Raw genomic sequence first — 20,459 nt, 5'->3', positions numbered from 1 at the left:
ACTGAATGGTGGGCTGGGGACCGGCCAGGAAGTGCAGCTGTGGAACTGGAAATTCCTGGAAGGAAAAGGCCAGAGTTTGCATATGGAAGGGGGTGGCGGCGAGCAGGCCGCTTAGGGGCCACCTGGGGTTTTCCTGCGCTGTAGGTCATTTCACCGGGACGGGGGCAAAGCCTTACAGACGGAGGGACTGCCGTGCGCCCGGCGCTCTCCCGGTGCTGGCGGCACAGCCGCGCGGGTGCGCCCAGCCCCGCCCCGGGGGCTCCGGGCGGAGGGAGGAGGCAGAAATCAGCGTAATGAGAACGCAGGGAAGACGGGCGGCGGGGAAAGGCAGGGTGCTCCGAGGACGCGGAGACGAAGGATGCGGGGGCGGCGCCGGCTTCCGAGCCGGAGAGGGTGGCCCGGACCAACTGGGTCAGAAAAAACCAGAGGTGCTCGGATTGGACACGTATTACGTTGAATCTTATGATATTGCCATTTTAGTAGGTCAAAAATCAACAATTTCATATGACAACTTAATGGTTAGGGCACAGAATGGATCGGAGGTTCTTAGCTTGGGGCTCAAGGAGGGGCTTGAACTGGGCTCTATTTCTAGAGAGGATCCGCAGCCCCCATGAGCTCCACCAAGGGGCCTGTGATCCCCCCCACCCCCCAAAGCACCACAACTTGACTCGGTGCCCAGAGAGGCTGAGAGAGTTTCTCGCGTCACACAGCCAGAGGGAGGAGGGGCTGAGCTGCTGCCCGGGGATCCCGCGGCTCTGTCTCGCTCCCCGGCCGAGCCGTGTTGATTGTCCCCTCGCGGCGCCCGGAAGCGACCCTCAGTAAACAAAGCCGTGTGTGGGCGCAGCCCCAGCTGCCCCGGGCGCGCTGTCCAGCCCGAGGGGGGCGGAGAAGGAATGTTGTGAATGAACCCAGGGCCCGCCCCGAAACTCCGCAGACGGCCCACTCCGCAGGGGTCCTCCCACTGTGATTGGTCGACGCCGCCCCGTGATTGACAGCGCCGCTCGCTGAGCGCTCTGATTGGGACGTCTCGGAAAGACAGGCAGCTCATGCAACGAATGAGCAGCGGAACTCGGAAACGGGTCTGGAGGTTCCGCCAGTGGCGGAGGAGAGCTTCGGAGGCCGAGGGGGGTGCCAATGGGGACGGGCGGCGGGGGCGGGACGACAGCGGAGGATAAAGCGGCGGCCGAGGCAGCTTCATTGTTGTGAAGAGTTTTAAAGGGGCCGCATCGCCCGGCCGCCCGGCGCGGGGCGGGGGTGGGTGCGGCGGGGGTCCCCGGGCGGCCGAGCGCGGAGGAAGGCCAAGAAGGCGGGCAGGGGTCGCGGGAGCCGGCGAAGCGGAGCGGGTATCTGGCCGACCCCCCAACAGACCCCGCCCCGGCCCCGGCCCGGCCGGATGGACCCCCCCGCGGTCAAGCGGAGCCGGGGCTGCCCCGCGGCACCGGAGGAGCGCGATGCCGGGGCCGGGGCCGTGCGCGGCCGGGGCCGGCCCGAGGCGCTGCTGGACCTCAGCGCCAAGCGAGTAGCCGAGAGCTGGGCCTTCGAGCAGGTGACCAAGGGAGGGAGGGGGGAGGGACGCACTCCCAGCCTCCTCCCGGACAAGCCTTCTCCTCCCCCTGCCCAACCCCAGACTCCGGACCTGCCGCCGTCGGAGACACCCCGGAGATCCCCTCCAAGATCCTTAACCCTGCCCCGAGACACTCCTCGTCCTCCCATCTCACTCCTTCAAACCCTGTGACCCACCCCAGCCCTGCTCGCCGGCCCTGCCCCCAGACCACAAGATCCGGGATGGCTCAGCGCCCCAGACCCCAGCTCAGGACGCTTCCTTCGCCTCCTGCCCCGTGGTCCCCTCACAACCCTGGGCACCCCTTTTTCCCACTTTATCCTCTTCGTCCAGTTAGGGCGCCCCATTCAACCCTCACTCCTCTCTCCAACTCCTACAAGCCGCCCCCAATTGGGGGCACCCCGATTCTCAGCCCCTCGAGTCTCACACTCCCCTATTCTTGTCCCCCAGATCTGTCCTCCTCCCACGAAAGGACTCCCCCATTTCTACAGCTCTCAGCCTCAAGACATCCTTTCTGCCCCCCAGCCTCCAGAACCCACCTGTCCCATGGGGATCCCCCTCATCTCCAGATCCTTCCCTCAGGCCCTGCCCCTCATCCCCCACTCACCTTTCCCGGCTCCCCCATCCCAGTCCTCCCGGAGGTTGGCAGCAGGGACTGGGCCTGGTCTGCACCTGGACAGTGCACCTGGAACCCCGCCTCTGCAGCTTCTAGGGGCTCTGCCAGGGTGCCCCAGGGCTGGGTCAGTTGAAGTTCCCTTTCCCAGCCTCACTGTGGGCCCCCGAGGAGCTGCAGATGGGGCCTGGACCTGACGTGCCTTGTGCAGCCCCACGGGCTCTGCCCTCTGTCTGGCTTTGCGGGGCGTCCGTCCCTTGCTCCCCAGCCTCTCAGAGTTAGGGATTCTGCCGGGACCGATGGGTCTGGGCCAAGCGTGACTGGGGCAGGCTCTGATTCACGGCCTGGAAAATCCCTCCTTAGTCATCTGCCAACTGTCCCTGAGGCCTGGGCCGGTCACTGGCCCTCCCACTTTCCCCCGAAACCCCGGACTGGGGGCTCTGCAGGGCCCCCGCCCCTTCGTTGTGTGTGAGACACCCAGAGTAGTCCTCAAACCATCTCCAGGGCTCCCACGCACCTGCCCTGGCCAGGCCGGGCGCAGGGGAAGCGCTTGCCCGCAGGAGCTCCTGGAATCCTCTGCAAGCCTTTGGGAGTTGTTCTCCTTCCCACTTTGAGGAAACTGGGGCACAGAGAGGTTGAGAAACTTGCCCAAGGTCACCCAGCCGGTGAGTAGCAAGCCTGGATTGGAAGAAGGCCCAGCCAGCTCAGTTCACTGCCCAGAGCCGCCAGGGGCAGCCTATGGGAAGCTGGGCATAAAGCCTGTCTTGGGAGTCAGAGCTCGCCAGCTGTGGGACTCTGAACAGGTGAATTCACCCCACCTCTTAGCCGCAGATTCCCCAGACTGCAAAATAGGGTGATTGATGATTAGTATCGTGAGGTTATTTCTGTGAGAATTGAAGAAAATCGCGTATACAAAGCATTTATCGTAGTGTGGGCTAAGATAATGTGGGCCTGGTCACTATTTTCTGTCTTCCTTGCTCCTGCCCCCTCAAAGCCTGGGAGGTGGGACCGTCTTACATCAGGACTCTGGGACCTGACACGCAGGAGGGAAGCAGCAGAAAGTTCTAGAACACTAACTATGGGCCAGATGTTACTGTAAACACTTTACATATATTGAAGCATATTTAATCTTCATGGTACCCAGAAGGCAGGTGCTGTCAGCATCGCCACCTCACTCTTGAGAAAACTGATGCTCAGGGAGGCGGAGTGACTTGCCCCAGGTCGTGTTGCTTGTTAAGAGGAAAGCCAGGATTTGAGCCGGGGTTTCTAAAGCACCGGGCCTCCCCACAGGTCGAGGAGCGGTTCTCCCGGGTGCCGGAGCCGGTCCAGAAGCGCATCGTGTTCTGGTCGTTTCCACGCAGCGAGCGGGAGATATGTATGTACTCGTCGCTGGGCTACCAGCCCCCAGAGGGCGAGCATGACGCCCGGGTGCCCTTCACCCGCGGGCTGCACCTGCTGCAGAGCGGGGCTGTGGACCGCGTGCTGCAAGTCGGTGAGTGGCCCCCACCCCTTCTAGGAGGCCGGGAGGCCCTGAGCAGGCCTGGAGGAGCCGGGAGTTGCAGGGAGGCCTGGGCCAGGGGAGCAGAGGTTCCAGACCTCCGGCTTCTGTGCCCAGGGAGGGTTGTACAAGATATTGTGAGCTCCAGATCAGGGATCTGCCTAGACCTCAGGCAGCGGGCTTAGATGGGGATGAGGGGAAGGATGGTGACCCAGAAAGCAGGGCAAGGGAGGCCCCAGAACTTAGGCAGTGGGGCCCAGCTAAGGGTGGAGGACTGAGGCTGTTCCTAGATCCTAGGTGGAGGCCATCGTGGGGATTGGGGGTAGAGTCTGAGACAGGGTAATGGAAGGTCCTAGATCTCAGACAGCTTTGTGGGGGAGGGGAAGAGGTGGTGAGGAAGAGGAGGGTTTGTCTGAGGTAGCATCCAGGAGTGACTCTAAACCAGAGGTGAGAAGAGGTTCCAGACCTCGGCAGAGGGACCCGTGATGCTTTGGGCTCAGGTTTAGAGCCAGAGGTAAGATTGGTTCTAGACCTCAGGCAGCAGGGGCCTAGGTGAGAGCTGGAGGCAAAGATTTAGAGCCAGAGGTAAGAGGTGTCTTAGACCTCAGGCAGAGAGCCTTGGGTGGAGGTTGGGATCAGAGTTTAGGGATGGTCTCAGACCTAAGGCAACGAGGCTTGGGTGGGAGTCTAGGGTAGAAGTTTAGGATCAGCTGTGATGGGGCACTTAGACTCAGGCAGCGGGGTCCAGTGAGGGGAGGGGGCAGAGGTTTAGAGCTGGAGGTGAAAGATGATTCTAGACCTCAGGCAGCAGGGCCCAGAAGGGGACAAGTAGAGGGTGAGCCAGAAAGCAGGCGAGCCCTGAAACGTGACAGCTGCCATGGGGCAGGCCACGTCTCCCAGCTGGAGGCAGGGGCTCCGTCAGGATGACCCTTCCTGACCCCAGTCAGCCTGGGGGCCCCCTTGCCTGGACATGACCTGGCCGGCCACAGGCTCGGCAACCTCCAGCCGGTATGAGGGAGACGGTATGAGGAAGCCGCCGTCTCCCGGCGTGATGCAGCCAGGGCCGGCTGGGGCCTGAGCTGCCCAACCAGTCGGATGAGCCTGGCATCTGGGCTCCCCAGGGGTCAGGGAGGGGCAGGGGGTGAGGGGGTGACCTGCCCCTGGGCTGCCACATCAGCCGCTCTCCCCCCAGTGTCACAGGCATCTTCCCAGGAAGTACAGGCTCCTGGAGCCAGCTGTATCCATGGCAACCCAAGGGCTGAGAACGTCATCACTATCCTCTTCAGCATCGTCACTATAATACAGTCGTGTTCTTCAGAATTAGAATGTGAGCACGGTTTATTTAGGACATACTGTATGCCAAGTGTTCTAAGCACTTGCCAAATATTAACTCATTTAATCCTCATTACAACGCACGAGGAGGATGTTCCTATTTATTCCTTCTGACAGCCTGATGCGCAGAGAGGCCGAGTGCCTCGCGCTGTTGCTCAGCTGGGATCTGCGTGGCTCTTGCCGTGCACGTGGACAAGCACCGCCGTCTCTGGGGTGACCCAGCGGCGACATTTTGGCTTTGGTCTTAGGGTTCCACCTCAGCGGAAACGTCCGGGAGTCTGGGGGCCCCGGGGAGCCCGAGCGCCTCTACCGTGTCTCCATCAGCTTTGACCGCTGCAAGATCACGTCCGTGAGCTGCGGCTGCGACAACCGCGACCTCTTCTACTGCGCGCACGTGGTGGCGCTGTCACTGTACCGCATCCGGCACGCGCGCCAGGTGGAGCTGCGGCTGCCCATCTCCGAGACGCTCTCGCAGATGAACCGGGAGCAGCTGCAGAAGTTCGTGCAGTACCTCATCAGCGCCCACCATACCGAGGTGCTGCCCACCGCCCAGCGCCTGGCCGACGAGATCCTCCTGCTGGGCTCCGAGATCAACCTGGTGCATGGTGAGGGCGCCCGGGGCCCTGGCTCGCGGCAGCCTGCTTGCGGTGCGACGGGCATTGGTCCCGGAATCCTCAGGTCCCCTTGATCCATGAGCGGGGGTGGGGGCAGCGCCCTGGCCTGAGGTCAAAGTCACACACCTAGTAAGCGGCAGATGCTGGATTTGCTGTGGCCCCGGGCAGGTGAACGGTTGGAAATCAGGCAGCGGGGAGAGCCGGAGTGGAGGGAACAAGTGGGAGTTGTGGATGGATGGACGGATGGATGGATGGATGAGTGGATGGATGGCTGGATGGACAGGCGCACTCATGGATGGATGGACGGACGGACGGACAGATGGACAGGCAGACACACGAATGGATGGATGGGTGGGTGGGTGGGGGGACAGGCGCACTCATGGATGAGTGGATGGGTGGACAGGTGCACTCATGGATGAATGGATGCGTGGGTGGTTTTTCAGGTGGGATGGATGGATTGATGGACAGGCGGACACACAGATGGATGGATGGGTGGATGGGTGGATGGATGGATGGATGGGTGGGTGGTTTTTCAGGTGGATGGGTGGGTGATGGATGGGACTTGGAGATGGGGTGAGTGATTTGGAGGACTGGATGATGGCAGGAGCGGACCCTGCTCTCCCCAGGCCCGGCCTGAGCTTTCTCTCCCCACCCGCAGGCGCCCCAGACCCCACGGCGGGCGCGGGCATCGAGGATGCCAACTGCTGGCACCTGGATGAGGAGCAGATCCAGGAGCAGGTGAAGCAGCTGCTGTCCAACGGCGGCTACTACGGCGCCAGCCAGCAGCTGCGCTCCATGTTCTGCAAGGTGCTGCGCCGTGTGGCGGGCGGGGGAGGGGCTCGAGGGCCTGGCGCCCCCCCTCATCACCGGTCCCGGCGCAGGTGCGGGAGATGCTGCGCATGCGGGACTCCAACGGGGCGCGCATGCTGATCCTCATGACCGAGCAGTTCCTGCAGGACCCGCGCCTGGCCCTGTGGCGGCAGCAGGGCGCGGGCATGACGGACAAGTGCCGGCAGCTGTGGGACGAGCTGGGTAAGGCCCCGACCCCGGGGCGCTCCCGGGTCTGGCCCTGAGCCCTTCCCCGTCATTAGCACCTCCGACGGAAGAGGCCCCGACCCGGGCTCCGGGGCCACAGCAGGAAACGGGAGAGGGTGGATCCCCGCCTTCACGGCCGACACCTAGCAGACAGACCGGAAACCACCACGAACCCGTTAGACCCGAGTCCGCACACCTTTTCCACAAGGGCCGGACGGTCAGCAGTTCGGCTCTGCGGGCCGTTTGGTCTCGGCCCCGACCGCTCATCTTTGCGGGCTGTTAGTGGGAAAGCGGCCACAGACGCACGTTACCGAGTGGGCGTGGCAGTGCGCCAATAAAACTGTGTTTACAGACACTACTTATTTATTTGAATTTCATATCATTTTCCCAAGTCACAAAATATTCTTCTTTAGATTTATTTCTGCCCTACCATTTAAAAATGTAAAAATAAATCTTAGCCCGTAGGCTGTTCAAAACCAGGTGGCGGGTTGGATTTTCTCCACGGGCTGACCCCGGCGATAGATGCTGAGAGGTTCTGTGGGAGAAAAAGAACAGCCAGGAGTCTGGTGGCTTGGGTTCGAATCCTGACTTCCCAGCTGTGTGACCTTGAGCAACTGAATTTACCTCTCTGTGCTGTAACGTGAACAGATGATGCGTTGTCACCTCAGAGGCTCGAAGTGAGAGCTAAGCAGAGAGCAGTGCCCGCACACAGTAGGCACTCCGTAAGTGTGTGCTGCCACCGTGGGCGTGAATGCTAGCCTCCCCCGTCCCCCCTCACTGCCCTGCCTCCCTCCCCAGGGGCCCTGTGGGTGTGCGTCGTCCTGAGCCCCCACTGCAAACCAGAGGAGCAGGCCAGCTGGCTCCAGCTGCTCGGCCAGTGGGACAAGCTGGACATGTGCCCGCTGGAAGAAGGCAATTACTCTTTCGATGGCCCCAGCCTGCAGCCCACTGCGCCCCTTGGCCCAGGTAGGGAGGGGGTCCCTGCCGGCCCCTCCAAAAACCATCACGACCTCCTGTGGCCCAGCCTGCCCATCATTCCCTCTGGGGGAGAGTACAGGGGGCCCCAGCCTAGCCTGACCCCCGCAACCCGGAGCGGGGGAGTGCCCAGGGCGGGGGCAGGCAGCCCGAGGGACAGGGCAGAGAAAGGCTGCAGATGCCTGTAGTTCTGGGCTGGTCTCCTGACTCAGCTGCCTCCTGGCCATGGAGGCGGGCATAGGGGAACAGAGAGGAAAGGAAAGAGAGAGCCAGAAGAGAGACAGACAGACAGCGGAGAAGAGGACAAGGGATGGGGGATGGGGGGTGGGGAGAGAGATGGAGAGAGGAAAGAGGAATGTGTGGGGGGAGAAAGATGGACAGACAGACAGGTATTCACGGTTGTCCATCCTAGGAGGGGCTGTAATAACTCCCTGGACACACACTCACACACACCTTTGAAGGCTGCTGTGAGGATTTGGGGACGTGATGCACGCCCATTGCTGTGCCCGAAGTCTACCCCCCAGCTGGCCCTCGGTGGGGGGAACCGGCCAAGGCCCCGACTGCGGGGCCCCCCTCACCAGGCCATGCTGGACACCTCTCCTGCAGGCTCGGAGGAGGAGGAGGAGGAGGTGGTGGCTGCAGGTTCCCGCCACACCGTGTTCGGCCGTGCCCTGCAGGCCGGGTCACTGCGCTGGAGCGACCCCCACCTGCAGAGGATCCTGGCCAGCGACTCCTACGGCCCCAGCCTCACAGGCAGCGTGGGCAGCGACAAGCCGACCTTCGACCCCCAGGGCCGCCCACTCTGGCTGGGCGAGCCCTTCCCCACGGCCTGTGCCCGTGTGGACACCCTGCGTGCCCATGGCTACCCCCGCCAGGCCCTGCGGCTGGCCGGCGCCATAGTTAACACGCTCCGGCTGCAGCGGCGACACCAGCTTGAGAGCTACAAGCAGCAGAAAAAAGGTGGGCACCAAGAGCATCGTGTCCAGGGGCTGCAGACACGAATGCCAGCTGCTGGGGGCTGTGGCAACCTGGAGGGTCTGTGGATACCACTCGGGGTCCCACCAGGAAAACCGGACCACTCTAAGATGTCTTGAGCAGAAAGGAGTTTATACGGGGGACTGAGGGCTCACAAAACCACTGGAAGGGCTGCAGGATTGAAAGTCAGGGAAGGTCGGGTTCTAGAACTTGAACTTCAGAAGCACAGAGGTTGCGGCAAACTGCTGACAGCTCAGCTGCTGGCAGCACCTCACTTGTGCACTCTGCACACAGCCGCACACCTGCTCACGGCTGCTGCAGGAGAATAACAGCCTCGTCCTCTCCCACCCGCCGCTCCTCACACAAAGGAGTCTGGGAAATGTAGTTTCCGACCCCTGCCATTCGAGGCGGGCGTCAGCCACATGCCTTTCAGACACGTGGACCCAGTGTGCCCAGATCTTCCGATTTTTGAAGGCAGGCCAGAAATCTGGATTATTTGATGTGGAATTTACTGATTTTTAAACATGGGCAACAATTCAAATTTATATTAGAAAACACACACACACACACACACACACACACACACACTTGTGGAGCATGTCTGTGGACCAGATCAGGGGAGGCAGGAGGGAGCCCACCAGTTGCGTTCTCTTGGTGATGGGTCAGTTATCAGGAAGTTGAACACAGGGTGTAATGGCAACATGGGGTTGCTGGGACCGAGCAGAGCCCTGTCCCAACCTGGAGGCACAGGGAAAGCCCTCCAGAGGAGGTGAGAGCTATGCTGAGATCTTAAGGATGTATAGGAGTTTCCCAGGAGGAGAGGGAGGAACAGTGTTCTAGGTAGAAGGAACAGCATGCACAGGAGCCCAGAGGCAAGAGAGCACTCAGCTTGTGGCAGCAGATTAGAGGGTGGGCTTCCAGTTGGGGCAGGTGGCCCTGAAAGCTGGCTGGGCTTGAGAGAGGTGGGAGGGATTAAGGGTTATGAGGGGAATGACAGTGGTTGGATGTTTTAGAAAGCGCCCAGTTTCGTCCCGGTGTCCTGCCAGGCTGGGGTCTGGCTGTGGGACAGGAGGCCAGGACTATGGAGGCGAGAGCAGCTACAGAGCCCAAGGGGTGGAGAAGACGGCTGCTGGGTGGACAGGTGGTGGTGCAAGGCTGAGCTGGGGGTTCAGGGAGAGGAGGCCCCCGGGGCTTGGGTGAGTGGGCGGGCATTGAGCCCCCTTCCTGCCTGCAGAGCTGCTGCAGAAAGGCTCCACCTGCATCACCAACACCGAAGGATGGGTGGGCCACCCCCTGGACCCCATTGGCTGCCTCTGCAGGGCGCTCCTGGAGGCCTGTCGCCTGGAGGAGGAGACCCTCGCCCTTTACCCAGGTACCCACATTGAGGACCCCCGGAGGAGGTGGGACAATCCCCACCCTTTGGCCACGCTCCTAGCTTTATCCATATAAGGTGGGGCCACACCCCTACCCTTGGTCACGCCCCCTTTCCTATACCCCTAGAAAGTGAGGTCCCGCCCCTACCCTTGGCCACGCCCCCTGACAGGTGTCAGGAGCCAATAGAATCAGCTTCTGAAAGTGAGGCCAGCATAGCCTTAACTGCTGCTAGAAGGTGGGCCCCACCCCCACCCCCAGTCTCCTTGCTCGACATCAAGGGCCCCTGGGGTCCCAGGAAAGGAGGTCCTCTCCAGCAGCTCTGGTGCCCGTCTCCCACAGACTCAGGCCCCGAGAAGCGGAAGGTGGCCTACCAGCATGTGCCCGTGCCCGGGACCCCTGGGGAGTCCTACTTGGCGCTGGCGCTGGAGGTGGCCCTGCTGGGCCTGGGGCAGCAGCGGGCCCTGCCGGAGGGGCTGTACGCCCAGGACAAGGTGGTGCGCCACGAGGAGCAGCTACTGGCCCTGCTGGAGGAGGTGGAGCTGGACGAGCGGCTGGTGCAGGTGCTGCGCAAGCAGGCGGGGCTCCTGCTGGAAGGTGAGGCCCCGTCCCTAGGTCCTGGCCCTGTCCCCTAGTGACCGAGTTGCTGCTGCATCGGGTCGCTGCCCCAGCCCCGCCTCCTGGTCCTTACTGCCCACTGGCGCCTTGACAGATCCTGAAAGTGAGAGTCGGCCCTCGGCCCCACCCCCTAGCCGTGCTGGCAGCCAATAGCTGCTGCGTGAGTGGTGAGGCCCCGCGCCTTGCCATCTGGAGCCAATGGGCCTAGTCGTTGAGGCCCAGCTGGACTTGATTGGCTCTGCCCATGGTGCTGCCGTGTGAGGCCCGGCCACTTAAATCTGGGAGGAGCTATCTTGGCCCCGCCCCCGGGGCCGGTGCAGGCCCAAGTCCTGTGGCCCGACCCTGCATCTGAGTCCTGCCCCACCCCCAAGGCTGCCCAGGGTCTCCTCTTTCTTTGAATTTTCTAGCTTTTCGGTACCAGCCCTGCGCCCCCACCCCCGGACCTCTCTGACCCCTAGACCAGCCGGTCTAGCCTGGGGTCTGCCCATCCGCGACTCAGAGCCCGGGCCTGGGGGAGACCTGTGGAGGGGCGGAGGTGAGCCCACGCCTGGGCACTGAGCTCAGGCTGCCCCTGCAGGGGGTCCCTTCAGCGGCTTCGGAGAGGTGCTGTTCCGGGAGAGCGTGCCCATGCACACCTGTGCCCGGTACCTGTTCACCGCGCTGCTGCCCCACGACCCCGACCTGGCCTACCGCCTCGCGCTGCGGGCCATGAGGTGAGGACAGGCCGATGGCTGGGGGCTCGGCCCAGGGGGCGGGCAGGGGGGTGGGGTGGGAGGCGCACCCGGAGCCCGGTGCTCCGGCCTGAACTCACAGCCTGGTTGATTCAGTCTCCCTCGTGCTGGCGTTCCAGCCTGCCGTGTCCTCTTGATTATTAAATATAAATGTGGACTATTGTTTTGAATTTGAGAAATTTCCACGTGGCACAGGATTCAGAGTCCTTTTCAACGCAGATTTGTCCCAACCTTCCCAAATCTCAGTGGAGGCAGGCAGTGTTACCACTTTATCTATCCTTCAAGAGTAGAGATTTCTGCAAACTCCTATCTGGAAATTGAAAATCCATTCTTCTTTCGAACCCAGGATGCGTCCTGTACCTGTCTTCACTGAGCATTGCATCTGAAAGGCTTTGTCCCGGGGCACAGCATGTGGACCACGGCAGCGTCCGTGTAGGGCCACACCGTGAAACAGCCAGGCTAGAGTTGACAGACATTTACACTGTTTCCAGAAAAACATTGCAATGAGTCACCTTGTTACCATTTCTCACCTGCACCAGCAGATCACAGAAGCAGAATTTTTAAAAGCTCTCTCTGTAGTAAACTATGCCCAACAACTAAAATAAAATCTGTCCCCCATCCTCTGATCCCATCCTCCAGAGACACCTATTAATTTGGGGTGCATCTTCCCAGAATATTTGGAAAGAATAATCTGTAAGAGCCATGATTTAGAGAACACTCTTTTCTGTGCAAGACATTTTTCTAAGCCAGGGGCCAGCAAATTACAGCCCACAGGCTGAATTTGGCCTGCCACCTGTTTTGTACAGCCTGTGAGATAAGAATGATATTTATATTTTCATTTTTTTATTTTTTTTATTTTTTTTTTGTGAGGAAGATCAGCCCTGAGCTAACATCCATGCTAATCCTCCTCTTTCTGCTGAGGAAGACCGGCTCTGAGCTAACATCTATTGCCAATCCTCCTCCTTTTTTCCCCCCCCCAAAGCCCCAGGAGATAGTTGTGTGTCACAGCTGCACATCCTTCTAGTTGCTGTATGTGGGACGCCGCCTCAGCATGGCCGGAGAAGTGGTGTGTCGGTGTGCGCCGGGGATCCAAACCTGGGCCGCCAGCAGCGGAGCGCGCGCACTTAACCGCTGAGCCACGGGGCTGGCCCAATATTTACATTTTTAAATGATTGGGGAAAAAAATCAAAAGAATATTCTGTGACACATCAAAAGTATCTGCAACCCCAGTATCAGTGTCCAGAAATAAAGCTTGAGTGGCACACAGCCGCGCTCATTCATTTATTCGTGTTTATCTGGCTGCGTTTGCGCAACAATGACAGAGTGAGTCGTTGCGACAGAGACCAAATGGCCTGCAGGGGCGAAAATCTTGGCTGTCCAGCCCCACGCAGGAAAAAGGTGCCGACCCCTGATCTAAATCCATGACCCACATGACCCCATAGAATCTTCTAAACAACCTAGCCAAATAAATGTGTTTTCCCGCATTTTACCATAAAGAAACAGGCTTAACTTGTGTCCAAAGTCACACAGCAAGGACACTTAGATACTGTTTGGACCCAGAATAGTCTTGATTCCTGTTCCAGGCTGTTGGTCACATGTAACAACTCTGAAGAACTTTCTCAACACAGATGTCTGTACTGAGCTGCTTACCAGTATACCTCAAGGGGGATGTCGAGTCATTCAACAAACATTTCTTGTTCACCTGCCGTGTACCCCCAGGCATTGTTCTGGCTGCTGGAGACGCAGCAGTGAACAAACAGTCACAAATACCTGCCCTCAGGGAGCAGATTTCAGTGAGAGAGACAGTAAATAAATTAGTAGGTAAATTGTGTTGCACATCAGATGGTCACATACAAGCAAGGGTGGAAGGAGGTGGGAGTAGGAAGTTGCAATTTCACATGTGGCTGGGGGTGTCAGGGAAGAGCTCACTGAAAAATATTTGGGCAAAGACCTGAAGATGGTGAGGGAAGAGCCACAAGGATGTCTGGGAAAGAGCATTGCAAGCAGAGGGAACAGCCTGTGCAAAGGCCCTGGGGTAGGACAGTGCCTGGTTGTATGTGAGGGATGTCGAGGGTAACAGTGCCTGGAGCAGAGTGAGCAAGGGGAGGGGGGCCATGGAGGGATTTGTGGGGGCCACATCAGGACACAAATAAACCCCTCACTCTTTATCAGCCCTTGGTGCGTGAATAGAGCATTGTTTATTTAATCATCCCCGAAGTGAGGGGCATCAACAGCACTGCAGTGAACATCTTGCACACACGTCTTCCGTCTTCCTGGGGGCCCAGGGCTTTGCTGGCCCGAGGGATGGACTCAAGGGCTTGCTTCCCCCCTCACTCCAGGCTGCCCGTCCTGGAGACGGCGTTTCCGGCCGGAGAACCACACCCCAACCCGCTGGACTCCATCATGAGCAGCCGCTTCCCCCGCTGGTTCATCCTTGGGCACCTGGAGACCCGCCAGTGCGAGCTCGCCTCCGCCATGCTGACGGCTGCCAAGGGTGAGGATGGTGGCTGCCCCTCCACCCGCCTCCTCTGCTGCCTTCTCCTTCCTCCTTTCCCTCATTCCCACCCCTCCTTTTTACCCTTTTACCAAGTTCTGCGGTTTTTCGTGAGCACTTCCTACATGCACCAGGCACTCATCTGGGTGCTGAGGATGCGCAGTGAACAAAACCGTCCCAGATCCCGTGCCCTGTGGCTGTACATTCTAGCAGGGTGGACAGACACTAAACAAGGTGGAAAGGTTGACATTAAGCCAAAACGTGAAGGTGAGAGCAGAGCCATGCCATTATCTGGTCTCCTAGTTCGGGCCGCCGTAACAAATACCATGGAACCCCGGACATTTGTCTCTCACAGTTCTAGGGGCTGGAAGTCCAAGATCAGGCACCAGCAGGGTCGGTTCCTGATGAGGGCTCTCTTCCTGGCTTGCAGACAGCCACCTCCTTGCTGTGTCCTCACATGGGGGGCAGAGTGTGAGCTCTGGTCTCCTCCTCTTATAAGGGCACTAATCCCGTCGTGACCTCATCTAACCCTGATCACTCTCAAGGCCCCGCCTCCAAATGCCATCATGCTGGCACTTGGGAATTTTGGGAGGACACAGTTCAGTCCATAGCATCTGGGAAGAGCATTCCAGGCAGAGGGAACAGCCAGTGCAAAGGCCCAGAGGCTGACTGTGCCTGGTATATCTGAGGAACAGAGAGGAGGCCTGTGTGGCTGAAGCTGAGTGACAGAATTCTCAGATCTGGGCTGTTGATAATTACAGTAACAGAAACTCACATTTGTGTGGCTCTTGCCATGTTAAGGCCTCTCCAGGAACGGGCTCCCTGAGGCCCTGTGAGGCAGGTCTCATTGCCTTAGTATTAGCCGTGTTACAGATGGGGCAGCCAGGGCACAGAGAGGTGAAGTGACTTACTTAGGGTCATCGAGCTACTGAGTGGCAGGGCAGGGATTTGAACTCTGGCATTCTGGTCCAGAGTTGATGCCCTTGACAGTTAGGGGTCCAGTGGGTCCCTAGGTGGCTTCCTCCCGCTGGAAGGGGGCAGAGGGGAGAAGGGACAGGGGGCGGTGCTGAGAGTGGTCTGGATCTTCACAGCACCACGGCCAGGTACGCTTTCCCCGCACTCACACCTGTGCACCTGTGTGGAGGAAGCTGCAGCAGCAGGTCGGGAGCGGCAGGGGCTGGTGCCAGGTGTGCGAACCGTGCTCTCTGTCCCTCCTCCATCCCAGGAGACCCCAAGTGGCTGCACGCAGTCCTCAGCTCCATCCAGCAGAACATCCACTCACCGGCCCTACTCTTCAAGCTGGCACAGGACGCCTGCAAGACGGCCACCCCAGCCAGCGCGCCACCAGACACCACCCTGCTGGGCATTGCGCTGGAGCTGGGCCTGCAGGTGACGCCGCGGGAGGATGGGGAAGGGAGTGCTGCCTGGGGGCGGTGCCGGAGTGTGAGGCCCGCCTCTGGGGGCGGAGCCCGAGCGTGAGGTCTGCTTCTGGGGGCGGAGCCTGAGTAAGGGCCACTTGGGGGCGGGGCCCGAGTGTGAGGTCCGCCTCTGGGGGCGGAGCCTGAGCGGGAGGTCTGCTTCTGGGGGCGGGGCCTGAGTGAGGGCCACTTGGGATCGGGGACCAAGTGTGAGGTCTGCCTCTGGGGCCGGGGCCTGAGTAAGGGCCACTTGGGGGCGGGGCCTGAGTGTGAGGTCCGCCTCTGTGGGCGGGGCCTGAGTGAGGGCCTCTTGGGGCGGGGCCTGAGTTGAGGTCCGCCTCTGGGGCGGGGCCTGAGCGTGAGTGGCACCTCTGGGCTGGAGCCGCAGGGCAGCGTCTGTAAGAGTCCCCGGAGTGAAGGAATGGAGTCACCAGTGGGGGTGGGTCTATAAATGAGGGACTCAGTGGCAGAGTCTGAAGATGAGAATCCACTTCTGGGGGCGTGGCTGAGGACAAGGAGAGGGGTCACGGGTCCTGCAGATAGGTGGGGCCACAAGAGGGAGCAGAGCCTAGAGGTGCTGGCCTTGGGGGGGGCGGCCTGAGGCTGGTATCCTTACGGTGAAGGACCACGAGTGGGCGGCGCTGAAGCTGAGGGGGCAGAGCCTGCCAATAAGGAGCTGTCTTGGGGGCGGGGCCTGTAGGGGAAGCCGGCTGAGAGGAAGGGGGGTCACTGCTGAGGGGCGGGGCCTGGGGGAGGGTCCCGAAGGTGACCCAGCCTCTGGGGTGGGGTCGGGTTGGAAGCCGTGGAGGCGGGGCCTGCGGGTGGGTGTCCAGGCCGTGCCCGGGCTCAGCCGAGGCCAGCCTGGGTTCAGCCTGTAGGTGGGGAGGCAGCTGCAGGGTGTGGGATGTTGGGGGGTGGGGCCTGAGGGAGAGACAGGTACGGAGCTCATGGGGGCGGGGCCTGAGGGTGGCGGAAATAAAACATGAGAATAAGGAACAGCTTGGGGTAGGGTTGTAGGATGGGGTGAGACCTTCCCAGGAGAACAAGCAAGCACGGGGCCAGCAGGAGGCGGATCTGGCCTCCGAACAACCTCCTGTGGGGGGTGGAGCCATTGGGGGGAGAGTGGGGGCGGGGCGAGACAAGAGTGGAGCTTTAGGGAGGAGACCCACTACTTAGAAGCTTCCAGAAGGCAGGGTCCACCGGGGGATGCAGCCTCGGGGGAGGGCAAGCAAGGAAGGTGCTTATTGGGGGTGGGACCTGAGGAAAGTGGGGTCTGTAGGGCAGGTGCTTTGTCTGTTTCCCAGCAAAGGGAAGTCTGTTAATGTGAAGCATGGAACTTCCCAGAGAGAAGGGACAGGTTGGCTTATCGTCCAGTAGAATCCAGGAGGCCTCAGAATAACGCAGCCAATAGCAGTAATAGTAATGGCTGGCCTTCGCTGAGCTCTTTGAAGCAGCAGACACTGTGCGAAGAGCGTTACCCAAACCGTTTCTTTCTCACAACAGCCCCATGAGGCAGACGCGATCTTCATCCTCGTTTTACAGATGAGGAAACTGAGGCCACTCTCCCGGATTGTATGGCTCATTGAGTCAGCCCTTAGCTCCCAGGTCTCCCGGGCCCCTGGGGATCCGCAGCCCCCGGAGGCCAGCCCAGGGTTTTGGGTGACCCCTCTCCCCTGCGACCCTGCAGGTGATGCGCATGACCCTGAACTCCATGACCTGGCGGCGGAGGGAGATGGTGCGCTGGTTGGTCAGCTGTGCCACGGAGATGGGTGAGTCCCCGAGGGGACCGGCCACCCGCCCCTGGTCTGCTCCTCTGGCTGTCCCCGAGGGAACCGGGCAGGCACAAGAGAGAAGCAGAGATTTTTCCCCAACTCAGGCCAGTGCTCAGGGCCAGGCCGGGAGGGAATGTCGGGTGGGGGCCCAAGCTGGACAAAGGCCTGGAGGCTGGCCGGGCTAACGTGGCTTGGGGAAGGGATGGTGGCTCCAAAGCTTAGCCCCACACGCATGTTCCCACCCAGTCTGGCTGCCCCTGCTCCTTTGGAAAGGTAGAGCGTAGCTTCTGTCCGTCTTGGGGTGGAGGGGAGGGGCGCGTCTTCAGCCCGGGCTGGTGGGGATGTAGTGTCGGGGTAAAGCCACGCACCTACGGCCACGTCCCTGCCCCTCTTCCTGAGCGGTGTCGCCCTCTCACCTCCTCCAGGCCCACAAGCCCTGATGAACATCATGCAAAATTGGTACTCCTTGTTCACCCCGGTGGAGGCGGCCACCATCGTGGCGGTGACGGGCACCTCCCACGCCACGCTGCTGCGGCTGCAGCTGGACGCGGCCCGGCGGGAGGAGCTGTGGGCCTGCGCCCGCACCCTGGCCTTGCAGTGCGCCATGAAGGACCCGCAGAACTGCGCCTTGCCCGCGCTCACCCTGTGCGAGAAGAACCACGCGGCCTTCGAGGCGGCCTACCAGATCGTGCTGGACGCCGCGGCCGGCGGCCTGGGCCACGCGCATCTCTTCACCGTGGCGCGCTACATGGAGCACCGCGGCCTGCCGCTGCGGGCCTACAAGCTGGCGACGCTGGCCCTGGCGCAGCTCAGCATCGCCTTCCACCAGGACAGCCACCCCGCCGTCAACGACGTGCTCTGGGCCTGCTCGCTCAGCCACTCGCTGGGCCGGCATGAGCTCTCGGCCATCGTGCCCCTCATCATCCGCAGCGTCCACTGCGCCCCCATGCTCTCGGACATCTTGCGCCGCTGGACCCTCTCGGCGCCCGGCCTGGGGCCGCTGGGGGCCCGCCGGGCTGCCAAGCCGCTGGGCCCCGACCGGGCGCCCCTCTGCCAGCTCCTGGACGCCGCGGTGGCGGCCTACATCGCCACCAGCCACTCCCGCCTCACCCACATCAGCCCGCGGCACTACGGTGACTTCATCGAGTTCCTGGGCAAGGCCCGGGAGACCTTCCTGCTGGCGCCTGACGGGCACCTGCAGTTCACACGGTTCCTGGAGAGCCTCAAGCAGACCTACAAGGGCAAGAAGAAGCTCATGCTGTTGGTGCGGGAGCGCTTCGGCTGAGTGGTAGCCGGCGGCCAGCAGGCGTGGGGCCCCCGCCCCGCCTGCAGGCGCCCGCTCCTGGCGGGGGCCTCGACGCTGGAGGCCCCCGGGGCGTTTCAGTATTAAGTCAGGGAAGGAGCCCGGCTGGAGCTAGTGGTCTTGCCTGCCAATCCCCCAAGCCCGGAAGCGGTAGGAGGCAGGGGTCCTGCCACACGCGTGCCTAGGAGTGTGCGAGCGAGTGTCTAGACTCTAGGATCAGAAGCCATACCACCACCCAGAGGCCTGGAAGGGGGTGTGTGCTTGGGCAGCTGGTATGACCCCACGTCAGACACCCCAAAAGCAATAGGCAAGCACCCCCTCCCCAAAGTCACAGGCCTACCTTGGGCTGGGTTGGGGCATAGCGGGCTGGGAGGCAGGCCTTTCCAGAAACGGGCTCTCAAAAGTCCATGTAGCAGACCCTCCCCGCGCCCCACTGGGTGGCCAGGGCACTTGTGTTAGGGCGTCTGGATCTCCTTTTGTCTCCTCCCCTCTCTGCCTCAGGGGCCCTGTTCCACAGCCGCGTGCCCCTCCAGGCTGCCCAGCTGGGACCAATGGCTCACCCCCACTGAAGGATTTGAAGAGGCCTCAGGCCTCGGCCACATACCTCACCCCCGTCCGGCCAGGACTCCCGTTCCTGTGGGGCCAGGGTCCCAGGGCGGCTGGGGGGTCATTGCTGTCCCTCCCCTACCTGTCAGTCACTGGACATACAACTCAGGAACAGAGCCAGGCTCACGCTGTCCTCCAAATCCTGTGTCAGGAGACAAGCACAGGCGAGCCAGGGCCCCCGCCCCGATCTGGAAGGGAAAGAGGCTGGCATCCCGCTCTCTGCCTGCCTCTTTCTCTCCCTTCCCATAGTTTTCTGCGTTTGGCCTGCCTTTCTGTTTGCATCTCTAAGTCCCAGCTGCTGTCTCTCTTTGGCCTCGCCCCCCCACCTGACCTTGGCCCAGGGAGGTTGGGGAAGTCTGTCCCATCCCAGTCACTCTTCTCTATTTCCTCCTCTTGTAATTAAGGACAAAAGATCACATCATTTTGTAACTTTTTTCTATTTATTGAACCATATATTGTATTTTCTTTTTCCTTTTTTTTGAAAGATTGAACACACATTTTTCTTTTATTTTGAGAGTGAGGTGTGTCCCCACCCCACCCCACCCCAGGCCCCAGCCAGGGCCCCTGTTCCCTGCACGGGAGACCTCCAGCCTCGTCTCCGGGCACAGCCTCCACAGAGGGGAGCCATGGAGGCGCCGGCTAGTACATCCATCCAGTGGTCGTGGTGGGCTAACAGCAGGCACGGGGGAGAGCTCACCGTGAGCGAGCCCTACGCGGAGTGCCCACACCTGTCATGTTACAACGCCTGTCACGGTAGCCCTCAGGAGGGCTATCGTGCCCATTTTACAGACGAGAAGATAGAGGCCTCGACGTTTAAGGGACGGGTACCCATTTTAGGGAGCGTCGGCGGGACATAGTACCTGGCTGGAGTGGCTGACCCTGCCCAGCCCAGGCCGCGAGGCCCTTGCACCACTGGGAATGGCCGCTAGGGGGTGCCCTGGCCCCAGACACCCGCTACGGATGATACTCGTCTCCAAGTCGCTGAGCACGGGGTGGGGCGCAGCGTCAAGTGCTGGGTGCAGCTAGGTGGGGAAGACACCCCCGAAGGCGGGAACCCTGGGCTTAGACCAGGCCCAGTGGGCGGGGCCCCGGCCGCGGGGAACGAGGCGGGGGCGTGGTCAGGGGCATGGCCGGGGCGTGTCTGGGCGCCTGCACCGCGGACGAGGTTCCCAGTCCCCAAAGAGAGTGAGAGGTCTGGGGGACGGCGGGAAGGCCCTCTGTCTCCTTCCCGGGCTCCCCGAGAAGCGCCTCCCTCGGGACCTTCCTGCCTGTAGAGACCGAGGGGCGACGGACAGACCGTCTGGGTCACCGTCCGGGCCGGGGCAGGCGAGGACAGAGGCTTCCCGGAGGGGCGGGGCCCGGAGCGCGGCTGGGCGGGGCCGGCCGCTAGAGGGCGCCGAGGCAGCGCGCGCAGCCGGGGGTGGGGCTTTGGCGGCGCTGGGCACGGCGATTGGCTCGTGGCTCCGTCCTCCGATCGAGGGGACCAATTGGAAGAGGCCCCACCTCCTTCCCCGCCCCCGTGTTCCCGCAGGTATGCGCGGGC

General features: G+C 61.4%; 1 protein-coding gene across 4 annotated transcripts; it reads left to right on the top strand.

Moving 5' to 3' along the window:
- Positions 1–1,269: 1,269 nt before the first annotated feature.
- ZSWIM4 (zinc finger SWIM-type containing 4) lies at positions 1,270–19,424 on the top strand. Of its 4 annotated transcripts, none has more exons than XM_087425351.1 (15): positions 1,270–1,546; positions 3,465–3,666; positions 4,865–4,999; positions 5,253–5,609; positions 6,277–6,425; positions 6,500–6,650; positions 7,452–7,619; positions 8,235–8,588; positions 9,838–9,975; positions 10,317–10,571; positions 11,170–11,305; positions 13,663–13,817; positions 15,043–15,206; positions 16,923–17,004; positions 17,433–19,424. In XM_087425351.1, the coding sequence occupies exons 1-15, from the start codon at positions 1,394–1,396 to the stop codon at positions 18,290–18,292; spliced, it is 3,459 nt and encodes a 1,152-aa protein (XP_087281477.1). In that variant the 5' UTR covers positions 1,270–1,393; the 3' UTR covers positions 18,293–19,424. The 4 variants fall into 4 exon arrangements, with proteins under 4 accessions (XP_087281477.1, XP_087281478.1, XP_087281481.1 ...); XM_087425355.1 differs by lacking the exon at positions 1,270–1,546 and adding an exon at positions 1,561–2,839; XM_087425354.1 differs by lacking the exon at positions 1,270–1,546 and adding an exon at positions 1,561–2,977.
- The last annotated feature ends 1,035 nt before the right edge of the window (positions 19,425–20,459 follow it).

This window comes from Ceratotherium simum, chromosome 39, assembly GCF_057802395.1.
Source record: "Ceratotherium simum simum isolate JZ-2026a chromosome 39, ASM5780239v1, whole genome shotgun sequence".
NCBI lineage: Eukaryota > Metazoa > Chordata > Mammalia > Perissodactyla > Rhinocerotidae > Ceratotherium > Ceratotherium simum.
Note: the sequence above shows the minus strand (reverse complement) of the source record. Positions and strands in the feature narration are given on the sequence as shown.